A 20465-nucleotide genomic window follows, 5' to 3' on the forward strand; every position below is an offset into this window, starting at 1 on the left:
GGCTGAGGCTCGAGTTTGCGCGATGGGGAAAATCGTTACTATAAGGTTAATAGCATGAAACGCCCTCCACCTGACAAACTCACTGCAAATTACTTTTTCAATCATAAAAGTTTTTTTCTGGTGCCAAATTCCAACTTAAAAATGAGAGGTTGAGAGTTCAAATCCCTACTCAGAGAGTGATTGGGGATTGGGGTGGGGACGATTTCATTTCGGGGTCGATTCTGAGGAGGAGCGAGAAAACTTTGAGAGTAAGTGTTAGGGTAGGATTAGAGTAGAGCCGACTAAAAAAAAAATCATAAAAAATTTTAAATTAATATATCTATAATAAATTTACCATTTCATTAACTTTCGATTAATTTTACCATTAAATTTGCGGACGTGGATGACATGTGGTAAGTTTATATGGAAATTCATAGGATTAATATCATAGAAAAACCTAAATTAGTATTTATTCAAAAATAATTTTTTTTGAATTATGAAAATTCCCAAATCAATACACGCATAATATATACTTGATTTTTTCCCTTGTTAATTCACTACAAAATTTTACCAACAAGGAAAAAGGCTTTGCTATTAAAGTAAAATCAGCGTGACCATATATCATAGCCAACATCCTAATTCCTAAGGTAAAGACAACAAATATTCTTCCGACAAAAAATAAATAGATGAACAAAAAGCAAATGAGCTTTAGGAATACAAAGATTAGCCCAAAAACAAGCAACAATAGTAGTCCTGAACAAGAAGCAATGAGCTTCCATCTCTATTGCTAAATCAATGGCGAAAGTCGGCAACCCGTCCATTATTAGACACATGACAACCGTCCCCGGCGCGGACCTCAGCTAGCCCGAAACTAGCATCTCCCCAAACACCGGCCTTCTCACTGCCTTCGTCGAGGGGAACAACTCGAGCTCCGTAACTGCAGCGCAAGCGGTCCTCCGACAACCCCGTCCGTTATGGCAACGAATCGGAAGCCTGGGTACCGCACGAAACGAGATTGGATGTCGGAGAATAGGAGTAGGCGGCTCTGGATGTGGTCGAGTTGAAGAAGGTGATGTCCAGATTGGCGAGGCAGAGAAGCTCGATGAGCTTGACCATGGCGTGCACATGGCTTTTCACCGAGAATGGGAAGACGAGTACGTGTGAGAGGAATGGTGTTGGGTTCATCGTTTCTTTGTCCTTTGTTGTCCTTTAGGGTGCGCATGACAAAATTTTGGAATAGAAATTGATTTACTCGCCGAAATTGATTTCTCATTTCAATTTCGAACCGAGAAGCTAAAAATTTTAGGACTGCATGGTTGCACCACTGCTTCGTTCCAGGAACATAAATTTCTGTTTTTTTGTTCTGGGAACAAAAGGAACAAACGCGTTTGTGTGCGTTTGTTCCTTTTTGTTCTTTTGTTCCCAGGAACAAAAAATAAATGAAACAAGAAACACAAAAACTTGTTTCTTGTTTCGGAACACAAATCGAAACAAAAAAGGAACAAAATTGTGTTCCTTTTTATTTCTTGGATAGTGCTCGAACAGGGCCTCCTCTCCCCCCCGACGAGCTTCCTCCCGCGACTGCGACAAGGGACGAGCGACGAGCGACGAGCTTCTCCTCCGGCGACTGCGACGAGCGACGAGCTTCTCCTCCTCCGACTCGCGACGAGCGTCTCTGCGACGAGCGTCTCCTCCCGCGACGAGCGTCTCCTCTGCGACGAGCGCCTCCTCCTCGCGAGCGAGAGAATTCCATCGTCTTCTCCGGCGCCCCGTCTCGACAAATGCCGCTGCTCCTTCACCCCGGGTAAACGTCGCCACCGCTCCTCCTTCACCGATTGTCTTCACTTCGGCGAGAGCTCGAGTGTTAGGGCTCGCTCGAGGCGGCGCTTGCCCCAGATCTGCGAGCCGCTTGCTCGGCGACTCTCACGATCTCAAGCGAGCGTTGCTCCCAGACTGCGATGCAGCCTCGTCCGCTCGCTCGAGATCTCGGGCGAGCGAGCGGGAAATGCCCGTCTGCTGCTCGGGCTCGGCTCGAGCGAGCGGAGCAGCGAGCGTCGGCTGCTGCTCGGGCGTCATGGTGATCCATTCATGCCCGACCAACCGTTGAACTTCTTTGGGGTTCTCTTAGGTCAAGATAGTAATTGGAAGTGTCATTTTTGCGACAATTGAACACACTCTGCAGTCATGTTTGGGATATAGCATATGGTTCCATGTCCAAGTTGTTGAACTTGGGTACAACCGAGCCGGCTTTGAAGGAGAATGAGTATTGGACAAAGTTCTATGTAATGCCATGTTGAATGATGTGGAACCTTTGTGGATGCGTCTAGAAAATTGTCATGGTTGATGGCCCGAGTGCCTTACGGGAAAAAAAATGGGATGACTAAGGAATCCATAGATATCTTGACAAGCAATTCAATTCGACTTGCACCGACATAATTTATGGTTTTGATCAGTAATTTGCACACTTTTTTTCAGTTTTAGGCATTCTGAATTATTTCCTATTTGTTTAATCCTTGCATTGTTTTATGCTATCGTCATCCGCCTTCAAGCACTTGCTTTCTAGAATTCTTTAGGAGCTCTGAATTACTTTACATGTAGGTCTACACACTTTGTCATGTTTCTTGTTTACTTGCATCGACGGAATCCTTTAACAAACATTCTCCATGGATAGTTGATTCAGATGTATGATCGGTGCAACTTCAGTCATATCTCGTGAAGATGCAAGTTCTGTCTAATGTTGATGGCGAGTTGTTAACTCATATTATTATTGTTCAGAATCCTTTGAAAGACCTGCTGCGAGACTCTCGAGATGTTTCGAGTCTATGCGTTCTCCCTTCGAGCAACTCGTTTGATACCCGTGAACTTCCCTTGTAAGATGTGTTCAGCTAATATTCATATACACCATCTGGATGTTGTCGATAAACTTGAAATTTGGGAGAGAAAGTGCCATTAAGATGTTAGGGTTGTCTAAAATCTTGATATCGGAGCTTAGAGGTTCTTTTGTAAACTTAACATATGGATATAGGGATTAAATGTGGCTTTTGGTTCTTCACATTTTAGAAATTGCATTCTCCTTTACCATATGGATAGCTAGGCTGCTTATAGATTGCTTAAAATAGGAAATGATGTGGCTTATTTCATGATGCTTAGGCACACGATCTCACATCATGCATCCGATTTCATTCCAAAGATACTAATGGAAAATATACACTTCGTCCTCCATCATGAAATTCCAATAAGTCTTCTTCACAAAGAGTTTAATAAAGTTGATGACCGAGTGATCGACCATGTTTATATTGTGAGGACTCCAATACCATGATTGAGATCCCATGCTATATAATACATAAATCGGCATGTGTCCTGTTGATGATAACATAACTTGTGTACAAGGTCTCACCCATATCAAGGAAAGTGAACTACACAAAGAGATGGATGTTACTGGTAATAATTATAGCTCATATCTCTTGAGTCGGGCCAGATTGGTTTGCTCAACTTTAATGGGTATTTGTAATTTTATTTTTTCCATTTTGGCTCCCAGGATTGTTTTGTCAAAAGTTCAAACAGAATCCTTCCTTTTTATTAGTAGTTTTCTAATCAAGTTTGTGCATCCAATTGTTGCATTGACAGTGTCGTCCTTGGACAATAACATTGACAGGAATGTTAGCGATCACCGGTAGCTGGCTAATTTTGCATTCAATGTTGGTAACGACAATTATATCTTTGCTAATATGCTCATGGTGGTACATCTTCCTTTACTCTTACCCTAAGGTATGGCCATAGCCCTGTCACACATCCCGCATTAAGGGAAGGGGATAGATTGGTTACGCAAGATTTGCTTTTCCCGTTTCAGGCATACACCGGACATGATCGCTGAGAGAAGAAAGAGGGTAAGAAGTGGCATCGAAGATATATTTGGTTCGACAAAGGCTGGCGGTATAGACCAAACGTCCAACCGATCATTAGCTGAAGCGGGAAGAAGAAGGATGAAGGGTGCAAAGTGCCGGTATCTTGCGGACGATGAGGAATTTTGAATGTCAAAAGCATCTCATGGAATGAAAAGATCTGTATTTAACGTGAGCAGAAAACGTTCTTCAGTTTATAGTCGGTAGTATTGTATAATTGTGTTGCAATGAAGAAAATACATTTTATGTCTCGAGAAAATGTTGAAGAATGTCCTGAGTTGGAAGACAGCGTGAAATGCAAGAACTGCAAGATTCTTCGGAGTATGCACTTATAACTATGTTCAGAATGTTTGACTTTACTCACCATGAACAAAATTAAATTGATGAACATTTTATGATAATGAGAATTCAAAGTCAAGTTTACACTTTATTTAAAAAAAAAACAAACTGGAAAATTTTGGTACGAACTTAAAATATTTATTCCGTTCAAAGCAAATATGATCAAGTTTAGAATGTTTGTTTTCACTTAATATGAAAAAAATTAAATTGATAAGCATTTCATGAGAATGATAATTCAATACTAAGTTCACATTTTATTAAAAAAAAAACAATTGGAAAAAAATTGGAATAGAAATTTTGTACATAACCAAACGTGTTTCTGTTCTTTTTCTATTCCAGAAATAGAATTTTTTTACGTTACCAAACGTGTTTCTTCTTTTTCTATTCCAGAAACAGAAATTTTATACGATTACCAAACGCATTTTTTTGTTCAGAAATTGTTCCCAGAACAGCAAATACTTTTTCTATTTCTGTTTCTGAACAATTTTTAAACAAACGCAAACAAACGCGCCCTTAGCTTCTGATTTCTTCTTCAAATCTATTTACGAATAGAAATCTGTTTCAGAAATAGAGAAATCAAATTGCGTTACCAAACGGATTTCTGTTCCAAACCTGTTCCGGAGAACAGAGAAACAGATAAATCAAGAAACAAAAATTTTATCATGCGGTAAAATTTCTGAAACAGAAATTGATTTCTGGCCATAAATCAATTTCTCAATTTCTATTCCCCGGACAAGTTTCGAGCAAAGAAAACCTGTTTGATAACGACTCAAAATTTCTATTTCAAACGAAAACCGTTTGATAACAATTTTTTTTTTTTTTTTTATTTCTATGAATCACTTTGTCCCCATCCTTTTACCTCACTCTTCTTGGTGCTTGTGATGGTAATTTAATTTGATAAAGGTTGGTAAATCACTTTAATTTATATTGGTAATTCGATAGAGTAGTTAGGAACTTCAAAACATTAGCAATTTATGTAAATAAAAGCTAGTAATTAGTATAAAAATGCTAGTATGCAAACTATAAAAGATTTGGGAATAGGGAACTTACATTTGAGGGATAAAGGACACTTAGAATCAGATGTTTCAATAAAATTTGATTTAAATAAATCTTGTGGAAATGGTTTTTTAATCGGTGAGGTTAATCAAGGCAACGAGTTTCCATATTAAGCTTTCTTTGGCTTACCTAACAGTCTTGTTCCCGTTTATCTACACTCATCATCCAACTTATAAACATTCAAGTGGAGCGAGGCATTTGACGTACATTACCGTGACATGGACTTCAATTCAATTCCGGCCTGAATGGATCAAATACTAGTCCTGATCAATATAAGAATTGGTATTTAATGCAGAAAAATTCACAATTATTTACTGGCTATACATTTTTCCGAGTTCAAGCACACGCATAATTTCTGCAATCCTTTCACTTTAACATTCAAAACAAAGTGAGCATAACAACTTCCAGTCAAATCGTTCTTATATTCCCACAAAATCTCCAACACACGTACATAATCGGTTATCGACTACCAATTACTACTCCTCACAGTATAACTTCATAACCAACATGCCTTTTCTTGGAGGTGAAATCATGCCTCATATAAAACCAAATGCAGGATCAACACCAAAGTGATTCACTACTGGGAATGATCCCGGCAAAATTTCAAGAGATGCTGCCTTCATAACTCAAAAGTTTTGTAGAAAATCTCGGAATCAAGTAAGAAATAAACAAAAAACTTCGAGGACAAAAGGTTCTCAAAAAGTCATTTTCCCACTGCACTGCATATAAATTTTCTAGTATCTTAGCACAGGGTCAACCCACCTGAAATATCTAAAGCATCAGTGCAGATACATTCAGAGATTCAAACATCAGAACATCATCATGTTGCGTGAAGAAAACAATGAAACAACAAAAGAATAGATCGAAAATAGAACCAATGCTTTCGCTTGGTAGTTTAGAAAAATCAATCATTTTTGCTTCTCTCAATCAAATAACAGATGCAACCACATAAAATGATTTATGAGGATCTCATACAGGAATTAAAATGTTGCCCCAAAAATTATATATATCCCCTCGATCGCTTGCTGTCAACTCAACTTGATCAAGATCTAACCGAGAGCTCCCGGGGCAAAATGGGGCTCTCAAACCATATCATGAATTCTAAAACCATCTAAACAATCTTGACACTTAGCCCTGCCTTCTCGAATCAAGTTGTGCAACTCAAATGAAATTGGCCCTCTTTAAGAATCTAATTGTTCTACAAAGAATATGGCCATATTGACTCAATAAAATCCAAATACCACTCCAGCAACCACTCTTGCAATTCTTTGAGTTTCCTTCTAGAAAGCTCCTTGTAGTCCAAGTTCTTTACATCCACCATAGGTTGCCAGACACGAGAACATACGTCTTCTTTTAGCTTCCCGTTTACGACATATTGATAAGCAGTGAGGTAGTACACAAGCAAGTTCTTAACTACTTTAACTGCCGCTTGAAAGTGAACAAATAAAGTGCCCACAATCCTCGAACAGCTTGACATAGAGGGCAACGAGGAGTGGCCCCCTGGATCCACAAAGGGGTCAGCTCCTTTGAAACTTCACTCCCATAGGTCACATTAATAGCCGGTACAAAGGAGCACTGCCAATACAACATAATTAGAAAAATGAGGATAAATCTCTGTAATGGCTCATCAGACACTATCGAGCATGAGTCCACTTGCCATAAGCAATTTTAAGTCAAAGAATTAATATGGTTTACAGAATTTATATGATTTACAAACAAAATCAAGGGAAAGAACAGTTCTAGTTCTAACAATTCCAAAATCAAGCATGAGTCCCACCAATTTCTTATTGTTATTATTTCTGTTTTTCTCGGGGGTTGTTTCAAAATTCATCTCAAATTATGATAAATCTTAGCTCTGTATAACATCTCTTTCTATTATATCTACAATATATATCAAATAATTTTAGTTGAAATATTATCCATCACTGCTATGTTTCACAGATTGTCCTATTAAGCAAAAACAGATTTCTGATATCAACAGTCCGTTGACCTTCAGCAGAAAGAAAAAAGGTGCCCATCGTTCCTTTCTCTTTTCCCGTTGTAAAAATGATCTCTATTCCCCACCCCCACCGAGAAACAGAGCAACCCGGATGAAATCTACCTAAGAACTTGCAGCACAAACACCAACCATTCGCAATCGCTCTCACATTCCCCACCCCACCGAGAAACATAGCAGCCCAGACTCGCAGCACAAACACCAACCGTTCGTTTGCAAAGCACAAGCACAGAACAAGCACAAAACAACCAAGAAAGAGGTGAAAAGGGAATGATCGATCGAACCTCGTGAGGAATCGAAAGCAGAAAGGGGCGACGGCGACTGGATCCGCAGAATCGAGAGCGGAAGGGGACGCGGACGAAGATGGGCGACAGAGATGGGCGACGGCGACGGCGACTGGAGTTGGGCGACCCCGATCCGCGGAATCGAGAGTGGAAGGGGACGCGGACGAAGATGGGCGACGGCGGCGGTGGCCGGAGATGGGCGACGGCGAGAGATGGGCGACGGAGACGGCTGCTGGAGTTGGGCGACGACGACGGCTACCGGGTGATGGCGACCGGAGCGTGATTGGGGACGCGGACGGACGAGGCGGGTCCGACGGGATGACCGGAGCAAATTGGCCGGTCGAGATGAGCGGCGACGGCGAGATGAGCGGCGACGGTGAGGATGAACAGCTTCGGAGTCGCTAGGGTTTTTGGTTGAGGTGAGGAGAAGGAATGGGAAAGCAACGATAGTGAGGAGAGAAGGAGTCGAGTCTGCTTAAGGAAGGAGGTGGATGGATAAGAAACAATTTCTATTTCTACTTCAGAAATAGAGAAGCTAAAATTTTTAGCTTCTGATTTCTCCTCCAAAACAATTTCTGAAACAGAAATCTGTTTCAGAAATAGAGAAATCAATTTGTGTTACCAAACGGATTGCTTTCCAAACCCGTTCCGGGGAACGAGAAATAGAGAAATTGAGAAACATAAATTTTACCATGCGCAGCCTTAGCAGCTACGGAGGTTGCCTATGATGAATCGTCGCACGGATTTTACATTAATAGCAAAGATTTTTTTTTTTTTTTTCATGTTGGTAATATCTTGTAATGAATTAGAAAGTTTCAGGTATTTTTGTTAGAGAAATCTAGAACCTAAACTCAATTGCACATCACAACTTGGCCATGTTTAGGAGTATTGACAAAGAGTAAATGTGTCACTCGTATATAACTTGGGGTATTTAGTGTAAAAACGTAGTTTGAAATAAATTTATCATAAATGTACTAATTTGCAGTTTTTCGTGATATTAACTCTATGAATTTCCAAATGGACTTACCATATCACCATATTACGTCACCACATGCTAATGGCAAAAAATTGATGAAAAAATGAAGAGTAAATTTGTCATGAACGTTTCGCCGGTTTCAGTTTGGGATATTATATGGGTGAAAAGTTAATTTAGGATAAATTTGTCATATATGTATCAATTTGGAGTCTTTTATAGTATTAATATGGTAGGGTCTCATTATTAATTCCAACTCGGGAATTGGTGGTCATTTGATTAAATCTTATAATTTATGTAAATTGCTCAGAGCTGAAATCAATGACATATGTCGAAGGTCCAGACTTAGTTGGTTTAGGATTTTTCTAAGTAATTTAGCGTCTGTTCGAACGAAAAAAAAAAGAAAGTAATTTAGTTTCTGTGTTCCCGCGTTCATATTATAAAAAATATGTAAAACTGTAACTTATTTTACTGAGAATTCTGAATAGCTTTGCCGTTATTGAAATAAAAAAGATGACAAAAGCCAAATCATTTGATGCTTAAGGAGTCATTAAAAAAAGTACATGCTTGACATGAAAATAAGTTTTGGTATGTGTATGTAGTGTCTCAGTGATTAAATGGGAATACGTTATAAATAAGAAGAGTGGGAGAGGTGATCATTTGCAATAATTGCTCTCAGTTGTTTTTATAAGATCTCGTACATGATACGCAACGTTGGATTTGAGCCGTAATGCTAATGTGTCAAAAGTCTCTTCACATGATATAGGCAATGTCCAAGATACAAATTGATCATAAGCTTGCATGTCACGAGGCTAGAAGTTGCAAAAGAAATATTCACAAAGGTTCAAATGAGATACTTTCGACCGCTTATTGCTCTTAGTGTAAAAGAGGATTATTAAATTAATATCTCCATCATGTGTGCACGACGCAAAAGCTCTCATCTTTTGTTTGATTCATCGAACAATGAGTTCCGATATTTCTTTGAGAAAGGTGGACTCTATCCCTTGGTTCGACACCAGTTGGCTCTGATAACAAAACTTCTTTTGGCGTATTGTAAAGAGGAATAGTTAAGGAGAAGAGTGTGGAAGGTTGCCTACTTTACTTCGTTGAGATTTGGGATTCGAGTTTAAGCATTACATCTCGCATTGGACTCTCCAAGGAGAAAAAAGAACTTGAAGAAAAAGAATGAATCAAAGAACAATGCAACAGCTAATCCAAAATTGCACTTGGACAGGGAAAACGAAATTGGAAAAATCAACACTTGGGAAGATCGGCTGGCGGCGGCGGCAACTTTTGCTTCCGACCCTTTCCGTCCATGACGACCCATGCCATCTTCAGCCCCCAGCTCGTGTGAACCTCCAAGTGACAGTGCATGAACCACACTCCTACAAATTCGCACATGATTCCATCATTAGAGATGATTGTGAGTTTTATATCACCGTTCATAAAAGTTGTGTATCTCTATAACGTTACTTTCCATAGCAAATAAAACCTTCTTGAGCTACATACTAGCATTGTGCATGGAAAATAGTATGTTCACCTGGATTATCTGCAAGAAACCGGATGGCCACCCAACCACCAGATGGTACGCCGACCGTGTTCCTCTCCACCGGGTCGACCAGATTAAAATTCTTGGGGTCCCTCTTCGGCTTGAAGTTCCCGAAGCCCTGTCCCACCACGAAAAAGTTGAATCCATGGAGGTGAAGAGGGTGGCTCTCCGCACCGATGATGCTCGTATCCTGCATCACCAGCTCCACGGTCGTGTTGAACGGCAGGACCACCACCTTCGTGCCGCTAGTCACCAACATATTGCTCGGTGGCGTACCCGTGTAGTTGAACTTGAAAGGTGGTTTGGTGGGGAAATCAGTAGTGTAAACCCCATTGGACTGCTTGAAGAAGTGAGCTTGGAGTAAGGCCGTGCTTGGCATCACGAAGGAGACGTTGTTTATTGAGGCCGCAAACATGGTGTTGTTCGGACCTTGGCAGGTTTGGTTTTTCGGGCACGGGTTTACTCCTAGGCCGACGGTGAAGAAGAACTTCTTGTCCACGGTTTGGGGCACTTTTGCTGGGAACCGAGCAGTGTTTAAGCTACGTAACTTTTGGGCGAATTTCATGGCGAATGCCGTGTCGTTGAACTTCGGTAGGGTTGGCTTGAGGATAGGGAGTTTGGATGCTTTAGGTTTCGAGGGTGAAGAGGGCTTAGCGTATTCGAGGAATCCAGTGACGGTGGTGTTGTCAAAGGCACCGGGGCCGGTGGCATAGGGCCGAGCCGCCATGACGAATGTGACATTCGGGGCCTTGGATTTTGCACGGAGCAGGACGTTGGTGGTCTGTCCCGGGGTTATGAGCACTGTGTGGGTCTTGAAGGGCTTCACATAAACTGCGTCGGTTTCTACGATGGTGAGCGTGTGGTTCGCAATGCTGAAGAAGAGCTCATCGTTGAGGACGGCGTTGATAAGGCGAAGGAGGTAGGTCTTTCCGGGCTTAACTTTGAGCTTGAACGTATCTGATCAAGATGTCACAAAAAGTTTATAACTAATCTGTAGTATAATTGGAGCTCATGCATGTAAAATCATGATAATTCAGTAATAAGCACCTCTCATAGCCTGCCTAAATTATACTATCTTCTTAATTAAAATGGATTATTTGAACAATTTTATTAAGGCGTACGCCTCTGAGGAGTGCTACCTTTGGCCGAGCAATTGTATAGGGGCCCCGGAAAGCCATTCATGGTGTAGGCATCGGAGAGGTTCGGCGCTCCTCCAGTCTTCAAGGCCTGGCTTATGATGGTTTCTGTGTCGGCTTTCCACCATTCTCCTACAACATCCGAAAGCAAACATCGAAACTCAACTACCGAAATAACTTATCGCCGATTCTCGGATCAATCCGATCTATTCTCAATCTCCCTAGTAACGAGTTATTGTATCGGCTTACCGAAAACAATGGGGACTTCTTTGAAAGGCTGGGGAAAAGGGTAGGAAGCGTGTTTCTTTGGGAGGATCACGATCGGGCCATACAGAGTCGCCCTGAGCCATGATATGTGGGCATGCCAAAACAATGTTCCTCTTTGGCCGGTCACGGTGAAATTGTAGACATAGGTTTGGCCGGTTTGAATCGGGCACTGCGTGATGTATGCCGGTCCGTCAGCCCACCCGCTTCTGAGTTGTCGGACTCCATGCCTGTCGATGGATAAGGCAACTCCTTAAACGTGGAATCGGATAATATACTCACTAACCTCGCAAACGCAATGCTAATGATCAAGATATCAGCAACCGCTAAAAATTTATCTCACCCGGTTCATTATATTAGTGGTTATTTTATGGACTCGCAATTTACCTTTCTAACGTGGCCTTTCTTTATTGAAAACCTCAAAAAAAGAAATAAAAGAATTAAGAGGAATTGTAAAGATGGAGCTGCTGATTTTGCGTACCAGTGGATTGTGACATTGTACTGGACATTGTTAACGACTTTGATTAGGAGCCGGTCGCCTTCTCTAGCGATGATTCGAGGCCCCGGGAGCTGGCCATTGACCGTGACAATGCTCTTCGTCTGGCACAACCTCGTCACATTCTGCATCTTGATCTGTACCATAAACTTACATCAACTTCACCATAACTTAATTAAAGCTTTAGAGACTTATCCATGAAAAACCTTTGCTTACATCAAACTTGTAATGCCTGGTGACACCTCCGTGCTTCGCCTGAGCAAGAGCCGGCAAGAACACGAGAGCGCACAGTGTGAAGAAGGCGGCTCTCATCAGAATCATTCGCGACGAAACCGAGGCACCAGCAGCAGTAGCGGAGCCCATTTTGCGCTCCTCGTCTTCCTCGAAATCAGATGTTACTTGGCGCAAGTGATGATGGAGACTGAGACAGGATGAGATGGTGTTTCTTGGATGCGATGCTCCAAGATAGGACAAGCCTCGAGGTTTTTATACGGAGGGAGCGAATGAGAAACGGTGGTTCGTTGATTAGGTGATTAGGACCAAGATCACATCTTCAACCATCAACCCGATAGGCGATGGTTCTGGGGGCTGAACCAAGAGCTACATCTGGCTACTGCAGTTCAAGTTTTGTTTTCGAGTTTGGTTGACGTTAGTGATGTTTAGTTAAATTTCATTTTCCCTTATGACGGCGTATAATGTGTCTGTCCTAATGATGACCGGTGGATTTCTTCGCTTTTCTTATTTTTTTCTCTTTTTCCCTTGACATTTATTATGTCATGGTCAAATAATATCAAGAATCACCCATCAGATTCGTTAGAATAAGTGGTGAGTCGTCGTAAGGAATTTCCAGGAGCAGGTGAACAAATTTGCTATTGGGGAAATAGCATGAAAACAAAACAATATAACCTGAATAATGAGGAAAATATAGTCATTCAGTTAATATTTGTCAGAAATCGCTACTATAGCGGTTTAGCCATCGTTAGTCATTCTACGTGGCGCATCGCTACGTCAACAATTCCGATTAATATTGACTGACGGATTATATTGGAATATTGCATAAAAGTTTATGATTAAGTTAGGATTAAAATTTTTTACTTGAATTGATATCTAGTCAATTAGTTTAGGACTCATTACATTAACTCACCACTGAAAATGCAGTTCTTCAAGGACGAGGGTTCAAAAACCTAAATCTGGAATGATAAATGGGTAAACCATGGAAGCCAATCCCCAAAATGTCAGAAATCACTTTTTAGGGTAATTTGTCAAGGTAAAAAGGAGAACTTTTGATTAGCTTGATTTACATAAAGTAAAAAGGTTGATTGAAATGAATTGGTAAATCAGCGTGGTTGTGTGGTAGCCGTCAGCCTCCAACCACGAAGGCTTGTTGATGAAGTCTTAGCAGAATCAGAAAGTGGAGGTGGAGGGCGTTGCGACTTGCCAGTACATCTTGGTAATTGTCGGTTGTTCCTTAATGCGTAGAGCAACGACAGTTGATGCGACCGGCCTTGTCGACTTTTGTTTGAGTGGGGGATGAGTTTGTCCTTTTCCAGCTGCCCATCAGTGGTGCCCTTATCATATTGATTAATGAAATTTATTTTGACCAAAGTTATGTCGCCGTCCGTTTCGTTATGGGAATCAATCTCAGCAACAAGTAAATCTTTAGAGGGGTTGACATGTACAGTTGATAAACGGTTCAAGAAATGAGGGAACAAGAAAACTTGTCCTTTCTCAATAGTTGATTAGCTAGAAAGAAGGTTCGGAGAATCGGCAAGATAAAATTCACGACTGTAGACTCGGCCAAAATGAATCAGGACCTGATTACGCGTCCCAAAAAATAGGGTAAGGATGGACCTTTTTCTTCTTTTTTCTTTTTTCCTTTTTTTTTTTGGGTTAGAAGGGTGGACTTTTTTCAACCGGCTAAAAAATGGCAACCTGACTCAGTCCCAAAAATTTTGGAATCAGACGTGTGAATAATTTTCTTTTGGTGCTTGAATCATAGTTAGATTTCTGAAATGGTCAAAATCACATAATATTTTGTCTCTTTAGCTAAGATATGTGTGATATACTACAGTAGTGCAAGATTGATCTTATTTCTAATATTTAGTCATTGAATGAAAATAATTTGAAAAATACTACACCTTTTAAGGGTCGTAAAACTTAAATAAGGTTAAATGTGATTGAATTTTGTTAGGTGTTTAAATAGGCTTACTAGCTTAAATGACTACTTAGTGAAGATCATATCACTTTGTAAATTAATTTACTAAATGAATCCTAAAATCTTGGCGATTACTAAAGAAATTTTTCCAGGGAAAAAAAAATGTTCCATTCTTACGTTGTCAAAACTTAAAAATTTTATCTTTCAAATAATTTACAAGGTGAACTTGCAAGCTTTATTCTCTTGTTAAAAGATTGAGAGTGCTTAATATTTTTTTTTTAGTGAAAATTGTAGGGGCTAAGTTAGATTGATCTACTTAGTATTATTGACTCGGTTGGTTGATATTTGTTCATTTTAGTTTTAGTTGAATTTAATGATAAATATGAGCAAGCATCGGTAGTGGTATGTTGAGATATTGTGATGATTTGATTTATTTTGATGAGTTCTTATATGTCGAAAAGGTGTTTGATTGATTTCTTTGAGATGTGGTAAAATGTTAGATGTGAAAATGACTAAATTGGGTTTGAAAATGTTATTTTGTGTATTTTAACTCACTTGCCGATTATACCCATCCACTGATTATGCTCACTTGTTGTTTCTACCCACTTACACGTGTGTGTATATATATATGCGCATGTCCTGTCAAACATTTGCTAATTATACTCACTTGCCAAGTATACCCACTTACTGATTATACCCACTTGCCGAGTATGCTCACTTGTTGATAATACCCGGATGTTGATTATACTCATTGGTTGAGTATATCCACTTGTTGATTATACCAACTTAGCAAGCCAATTATATTAACTCGGCGAGTATACCCACTTGTTGATTATACTCATTTGCCAAGTATACTCACTTGTCGATTATACCATTTGTCAAGTACATTAACTTGTTGATTATACCCATTTGCCAATTATACCCACTTGTCTATTATACTTATTTGCTTATTTTACCCACTAGCCAATACTACCCCATTGCTGATCTCTAAATGTACTACTATTGCTTGCATGAGAAATGAAAGGATGTAAGCATGTCATTATGTGATCATTGAAAAGGCAAGGTAAATGTATGTTGGAAATAATTTGCATGAAGAAAATTTTATGTATTGAACATCAATTATTGAAATGAGTGTTGTTTCGTTGTTAATGTAAGGGTGATCATATTATTATTATACTATTAAGTGTATTGTGCTATGTGATTATATATGGAAAGTATTATATGAATTATTTTCATTGCCCACATATTAGTTGCAGTGCCTTAGAGTTGGCAAGCCCCAAGAGTATTTGGGATGTTTTAGGAGTCGAGATGCCTAGGAGTGCTCGGGATGCCTTGAGAGTCAAAATGCCCATGTGTTCGGATGCCTTGGACTTGAGATGCCCGGAGAGTGTTTAGGACACCTCAGTGGAGATACGTCGCATGTCAAGATGCTCCGGGAGTGTTTAAGACGAGATGAAATAATGAATATGATGCATGTTTATGTGTATGTCTAAATGCATATACCCACACGTGTCTAATTAGTGGTAGCCAAGGATCATAATTTGTTATGCCATTTGCTTGCATTTAAGTGAATAATCTTATGCAATGATGTTAATGGTCTCCGTCAATATATTATGATAGAAAATATAGTGCATTTACTTTTGCACTTATCATACATAGATATTTTATACTTGCCTTGAACTCACGTTATTTGTTAGGTGATCTCTTACCTTAAACTTAGAGATTTCATTTTCTAGATTTCGGCTCATTCATTTATTTTTTCATATTTGTAGGATGGATCACCCTCTACCACTTGTGAATACCAAATTATGCCTATACTTGAATCGACATTAGTATATACAAAGTGTAGTTCCACACATGGATCAATAGGGAGTTTGTTGGATCTCTTAGGGGTTTCAATGGTCCCCCTAGACACAACGATCGTAGGATGTGATGATGACGGAGGCCACCAACCCCTAAGTTGGATGGTGGTTTGGATAATGTATATGCTAACTTTTCGGTTAGTATGGGTGTAGCAACGCTAGTTGACCCAACTTTCATCCCGGTGCTTATATAATGTATTTTATATGTTTGAATACTATATCAAGTTGTTAACTAGTGGTGTTATTATGCAAAGCATATGTTTATTAATCAAAGTCATGCAAATTTCTTGCATGGGATGTTATGAAATTTTGTTGAACTTCCGCATGCTATTAATAACTCGAAGATAATGTTAGAAATGATATGTGTCACATGTGACATTCTAAGGCATCACATTCCAGGTTATGGCCTAACAGCCTTCACTTTTCTTTCTTTCTTCGTGTTGGCACCATCACTATTGGTCAATGCCAAATTTTGCACTTGTCAAACTTTCTAATAGCCCAACTCATGCTGGACACAACTTGATGGGCATAATCACCATAACATCTAGTCAATTGGCTTAATATGATCTATTCTCATAAAGGTAACGCCTCTCTCAAATTTACCTATATGTATTTTGGCTATTTTTAGGTGTTGACAATACCATACATTGCTATAATTTGACAATTAAGATTTGTCAATTGATTTTTTTTATTTGTCAATCAATATCATTCAATTGGTATACTTGTAAGATGCACATGTGAGTAATATTAGAAAGATCCATATCGAATAATTGTTGTGGTTTGGAGAGGTTTATATTTATCATAATTAGCCTATAACCCATTAGCTTAAGTTTTTGATTGAAAGTGAGTTCAACCAAATATGTTGATGGGCATAGACTTTGACTTGCTTTTGGGAATCTCCTTAGGTGAAAACATTGGATTTCTCAAATACATATCGGGATTTGGTCAATATCTCAATGAAAGAATCTAGTGACTAATGGAATTTCCTAGTAGACCGCTCTAGCTAAAGAGACCTCGGGTGAAGGTGGTTTTGAAGTAACGTGATTCCAATGGTAACATTCATATTTCAGTCTAGGGAAAGAGATCATGTTTTTCGGTTTGGAGAAAGAGACTCCAGATGAAAAATGGCGTTGGAGATTCAAGTTAAGATATGTTAATACAAAGAGATACTCGAATTAAGGGGAAGCAGACTTAACATAGCTCATTGATTAAATTTTTTGAGTAAATGTGAATCCAAGAGATATATTGATTGGTTTAGAGCAGGCTCCCTTTTCAGCAATCTCTCCAAATAAATGTATGAAACTCCAACTGCCTGCTCCCAACACACGTGACGCGACAATCTAGGGGGAAAATTTCCGTTTTAACGCAAGGCCCTAGGAAAAATGCTTTCAAGGCTTGGGAAAGGCAGCATCTTACAAATATCTTATGCAAACACAAAATCAGCAGAAAAGTTTAGAGTACCCATTAAGATGCCGACCACACGTGCTATTTCGGCCCGCAATCATGCCCTCTCAAGTCCTTTTTTCATAAAGGGCCACGGGGGTTGTCGATCCAACACCCCAAAGGCACGTCCGGAAAAAGCCACCGACTCAATTAATGCCATTTGCAACCTGTCATTCCAATATTCTTCGGCGCGAGAAGTCATGTAACGCCCGGACCCATGTAAAATATTAGACCATCCCGTTCAATCCAGTCCATTGAATTTCCATAAAACCAATAAAATTCGAGGAGCTGGATGCCTTAGCTAAAAGTAAAGTCGCATGGGCACTTGTCGGCTACGAAAATCTCGAACATGTCTAAACTCTCCCTTTTCGCATCTAAATTCAGTCGATGTCTATTTGGTACATGTATAGAATGGTAAAAGAGTAAGAAGTAAACGAAAGCTTTAGTCGGGAGTTACAGCAAGCCTAATAGATAATACTTCTACAAAACTTACATGAAACTTTGCATGTACACATAGATTTACCGAGAGTGTCGTTGTTGGCTCCGATCAGCCGCGTCGAAGTTTACCCTGCAGGCCGAGACCGAGTCTCTGACCGACCAGATCGCACCGTACGTGCGCGAGACCGATCCTGGATTTCTGGAGATCGAACTCCATCCACACGTTCTGCTGATGGTGGTGGCCGATCACGAATGCCTCCACCCCCAGCAAGTCGGCATTCCCGAAGGTCAGGCAATGCACCGCGTCGCTCCCCCTCACTTGGCCCGGGACGCGGTACAGCGCCCGGTCGCCCGGTATGGTCATCTCCGCACCCCGGAACACCAGGCTCACCGACGGCAAGGACGGCAAGTCCCGCCGACTCAGCGGGACCCGGTAACAGAGATCCATAGCTCCCTGGAACACGAAATTCGGATCATTCAATTGCTGCAAGACGCCTCCTGTTTGGAAAAGAACCGTTATGGCAACTCGGTTTTTATGTTGTCGTCGCTATGATTGCTTTGGCAACGAGCTTGGGCAGTGTTTTCACTCACCAGTTTGCTTTAGAAACTCGGATCTCAAGGCGTCATAAACCGGCCCGAGAAGGAAGGTGAACTGGGTGCCCGAGTCGACCATGGTCTGACCCGCCCCCGTGTGATCGGGCAGGAAGGCGGACGCGGGCAGCGGGAGCATCACGTCCGACACCCGGATCCCCTCGAGATGGACCGTGTACGCCGCCCTGTCGAAGTAGGGCAGCCGGGTCGACAACCGGACCATCGGGGTGTAGTTCAGGGGCGCGAGCCAGGACGAGAGGTTGGCGTCGCCGCCGCCGTCGCCGAGCAGCAGGATGCCCGAGAAGTCCGACCCGGAGATGCAGTAGGAGAACTTGGGGAAGCCCATCTGGGAGACGAAGGAGAGCGACCCGAGGTTCATGCCCATGAGCCCGGTGTTGCGGGCGTCCTCCTCCGGGTTGGAGCTGGAGGCGGAGCCCATGCACCCAAACACCATGCCCGGGATCCGGCCCGACCCGACGTAGAACGTGTCGGCGGCCAGGTTGCCCTCGCTGGAGGAGGCGTCGGCGTAGGAGAGCGTGGCGTGGCAGAGGTTGCCGGCGTCGCAGGAGGCGGGGATGGGGAAGTCGCGGGTGCGGGCGGTGCAGGTCGGGGAGGAGCAGGGGATGGGGGCGTAGGAGGCGGAGCGGGTCGGGTCGAAGGAGAGCGGGAAGTCGGGGGTGCGGTTGCAGTGGAGCCAGGAGAGCTCGCTGCCGGTGTCGATGACCATGGAGACGTTCTGGGGCGGGTGCCCACGGTGAGGGAGACGGTGAGGCTGATGTTGTGGCGGAAGGCGAGCTTGTTGGGGGGCCTGGGGACGGACCCGGACGGGACTTCCTGGGCCTGGAGGGGCAGGATCAGGGCCTGCGACTGAGCCCGAACGGCGAAGAAGAAGAAGAAGAAGAGGAGGAGGAGAAAGAGGCGCTGCTCCGTCATCGTCGCTTCGGAGAGATCGACGCCGTCACAGACGAGGAGAAGAACATGTGAAGAAGGAGAAGTGAAAGTGATTTGAGGGGTTTGGACTTTGGAGAGGTGGGGAACGTGGGTGTTGGGGGATGCGGGGACAGGCACTGTGACGGATCTGAGCGAAACTCATAGCGAAGCGAAATCGCTACGAATGAAAGGAAACTTGGTCCGAGCCTGGCTGGATGAAACGGGAAAGCTTCTTTTGCTTTGGTCCTTTCGTGGTAGAGGAAAGAGATATTAAATGGAGTTTGACATCTCGAGGAGGAGGAGGGAGAGGGAGAGGGGAGTGGGATCTAACGATGTAATAATGTATATTTTATCGAAGTGAGCAGAGCGAAATGACGTCGTCTGAGTGAGGGGCGTGTTTGGTGCCCATGCATTTAAAAGCTCTTTGTCGTGTTGGGCAGTTGTCGGGTGAGATTTTAAATGGTTCCCGATGCGGGGAAGTCGTCCGTGTGGGGAGAGCCTCCCATATTGACGAGGGGATTGGTCACAGTGATTAGAAAAGTTAGATTGATAAAGGTTATTTTTATTTTTTATGGATAACAATTTAAAGTTTACTATTTTCATGAATAATCAAAATATTTTTTATCCATTCATTTTTTGTAGTGATATAATGAATCTCTTTTCAAAAAATGCTCTTCAAAATTTTGAGTTTTTTGTAAAACACATATCCTCATAGATTGCCTATGTGGTGATGGACAAAAGAAAATAACTTGACAAAATGTGGCAGCATACTTGAGGCATGTTATTCCCATCAAAATCGCTATTTACGTTCCATTAGTTTCACAAAAAGTTAATTATTGATAATTGAGAAAATGAGTTAATGGAAAATATATATCTAAATTTGTTGAAATGACATCCTCTTTTACAAAATTAAAAGTTGATATTTCAGTAAAGACAATTGGACCTCTATCATTGCAAGGTCCTCTTACATGCTTGGATTCAAGTGCCCAATTGACTTACTTGGGAACTCAATGCCCAATAGGTCATGAAAGCCAAACTCAAGATCGAAGTGGCCTAGACTCAAGTCCTTGTG

The 20465-nt window shown here is 41.5% G+C and overlaps 2 protein-coding genes across 2 annotated transcripts; both read right to left on the bottom strand.

The window, feature by feature from the left end:
* Positions 1 to 9609: 9609 nt before the first annotated feature.
* Positions 9610 to 12443, bottom strand: LOC104426455 (laccase-17). The gene is made up of 6 exons (XM_010039519.3): positions 12191 to 12443; positions 11960 to 12111; positions 11464 to 11708; positions 11218 to 11346; positions 10070 to 11035; positions 9610 to 9914 (listed from the first exon to the last, which is right to left on the bottom strand). Exons 1-6 carry the CDS (start codon positions 12335 to 12337, stop codon positions 9784 to 9786), a joined length of 1770 nt encoding a protein of 589 aa, XP_010037821.2. The 5' UTR covers positions 12338 to 12443; the 3' UTR covers positions 9610 to 9783.
* Positions 12444 to 17784: 5341 nt separating this feature from the next.
* LOC104427889 (aspartic proteinase PCS1) lies at positions 17785 to 19707 on the bottom strand. Its single transcript, XM_010040900.3, is given in 3 exon segments — positions 17785 to 18370; positions 18464 to 19210; positions 19213 to 19707. Coding segments are annotated over 3 exon segments (1320 nt in total). The 5' UTR covers positions 19397 to 19707; the 3' UTR covers positions 17785 to 17981.
* Between the last annotated feature and the right edge of the window lie 758 nt (positions 19708 to 20465).

This window comes from Eucalyptus grandis, chromosome 6, assembly GCF_016545825.1.
Source record: "Eucalyptus grandis isolate ANBG69807.140 chromosome 6, ASM1654582v1, whole genome shotgun sequence".
Taxonomy (NCBI): domain Eukaryota; kingdom Viridiplantae; phylum Streptophyta; class Magnoliopsida; order Myrtales; family Myrtaceae; genus Eucalyptus; species Eucalyptus grandis.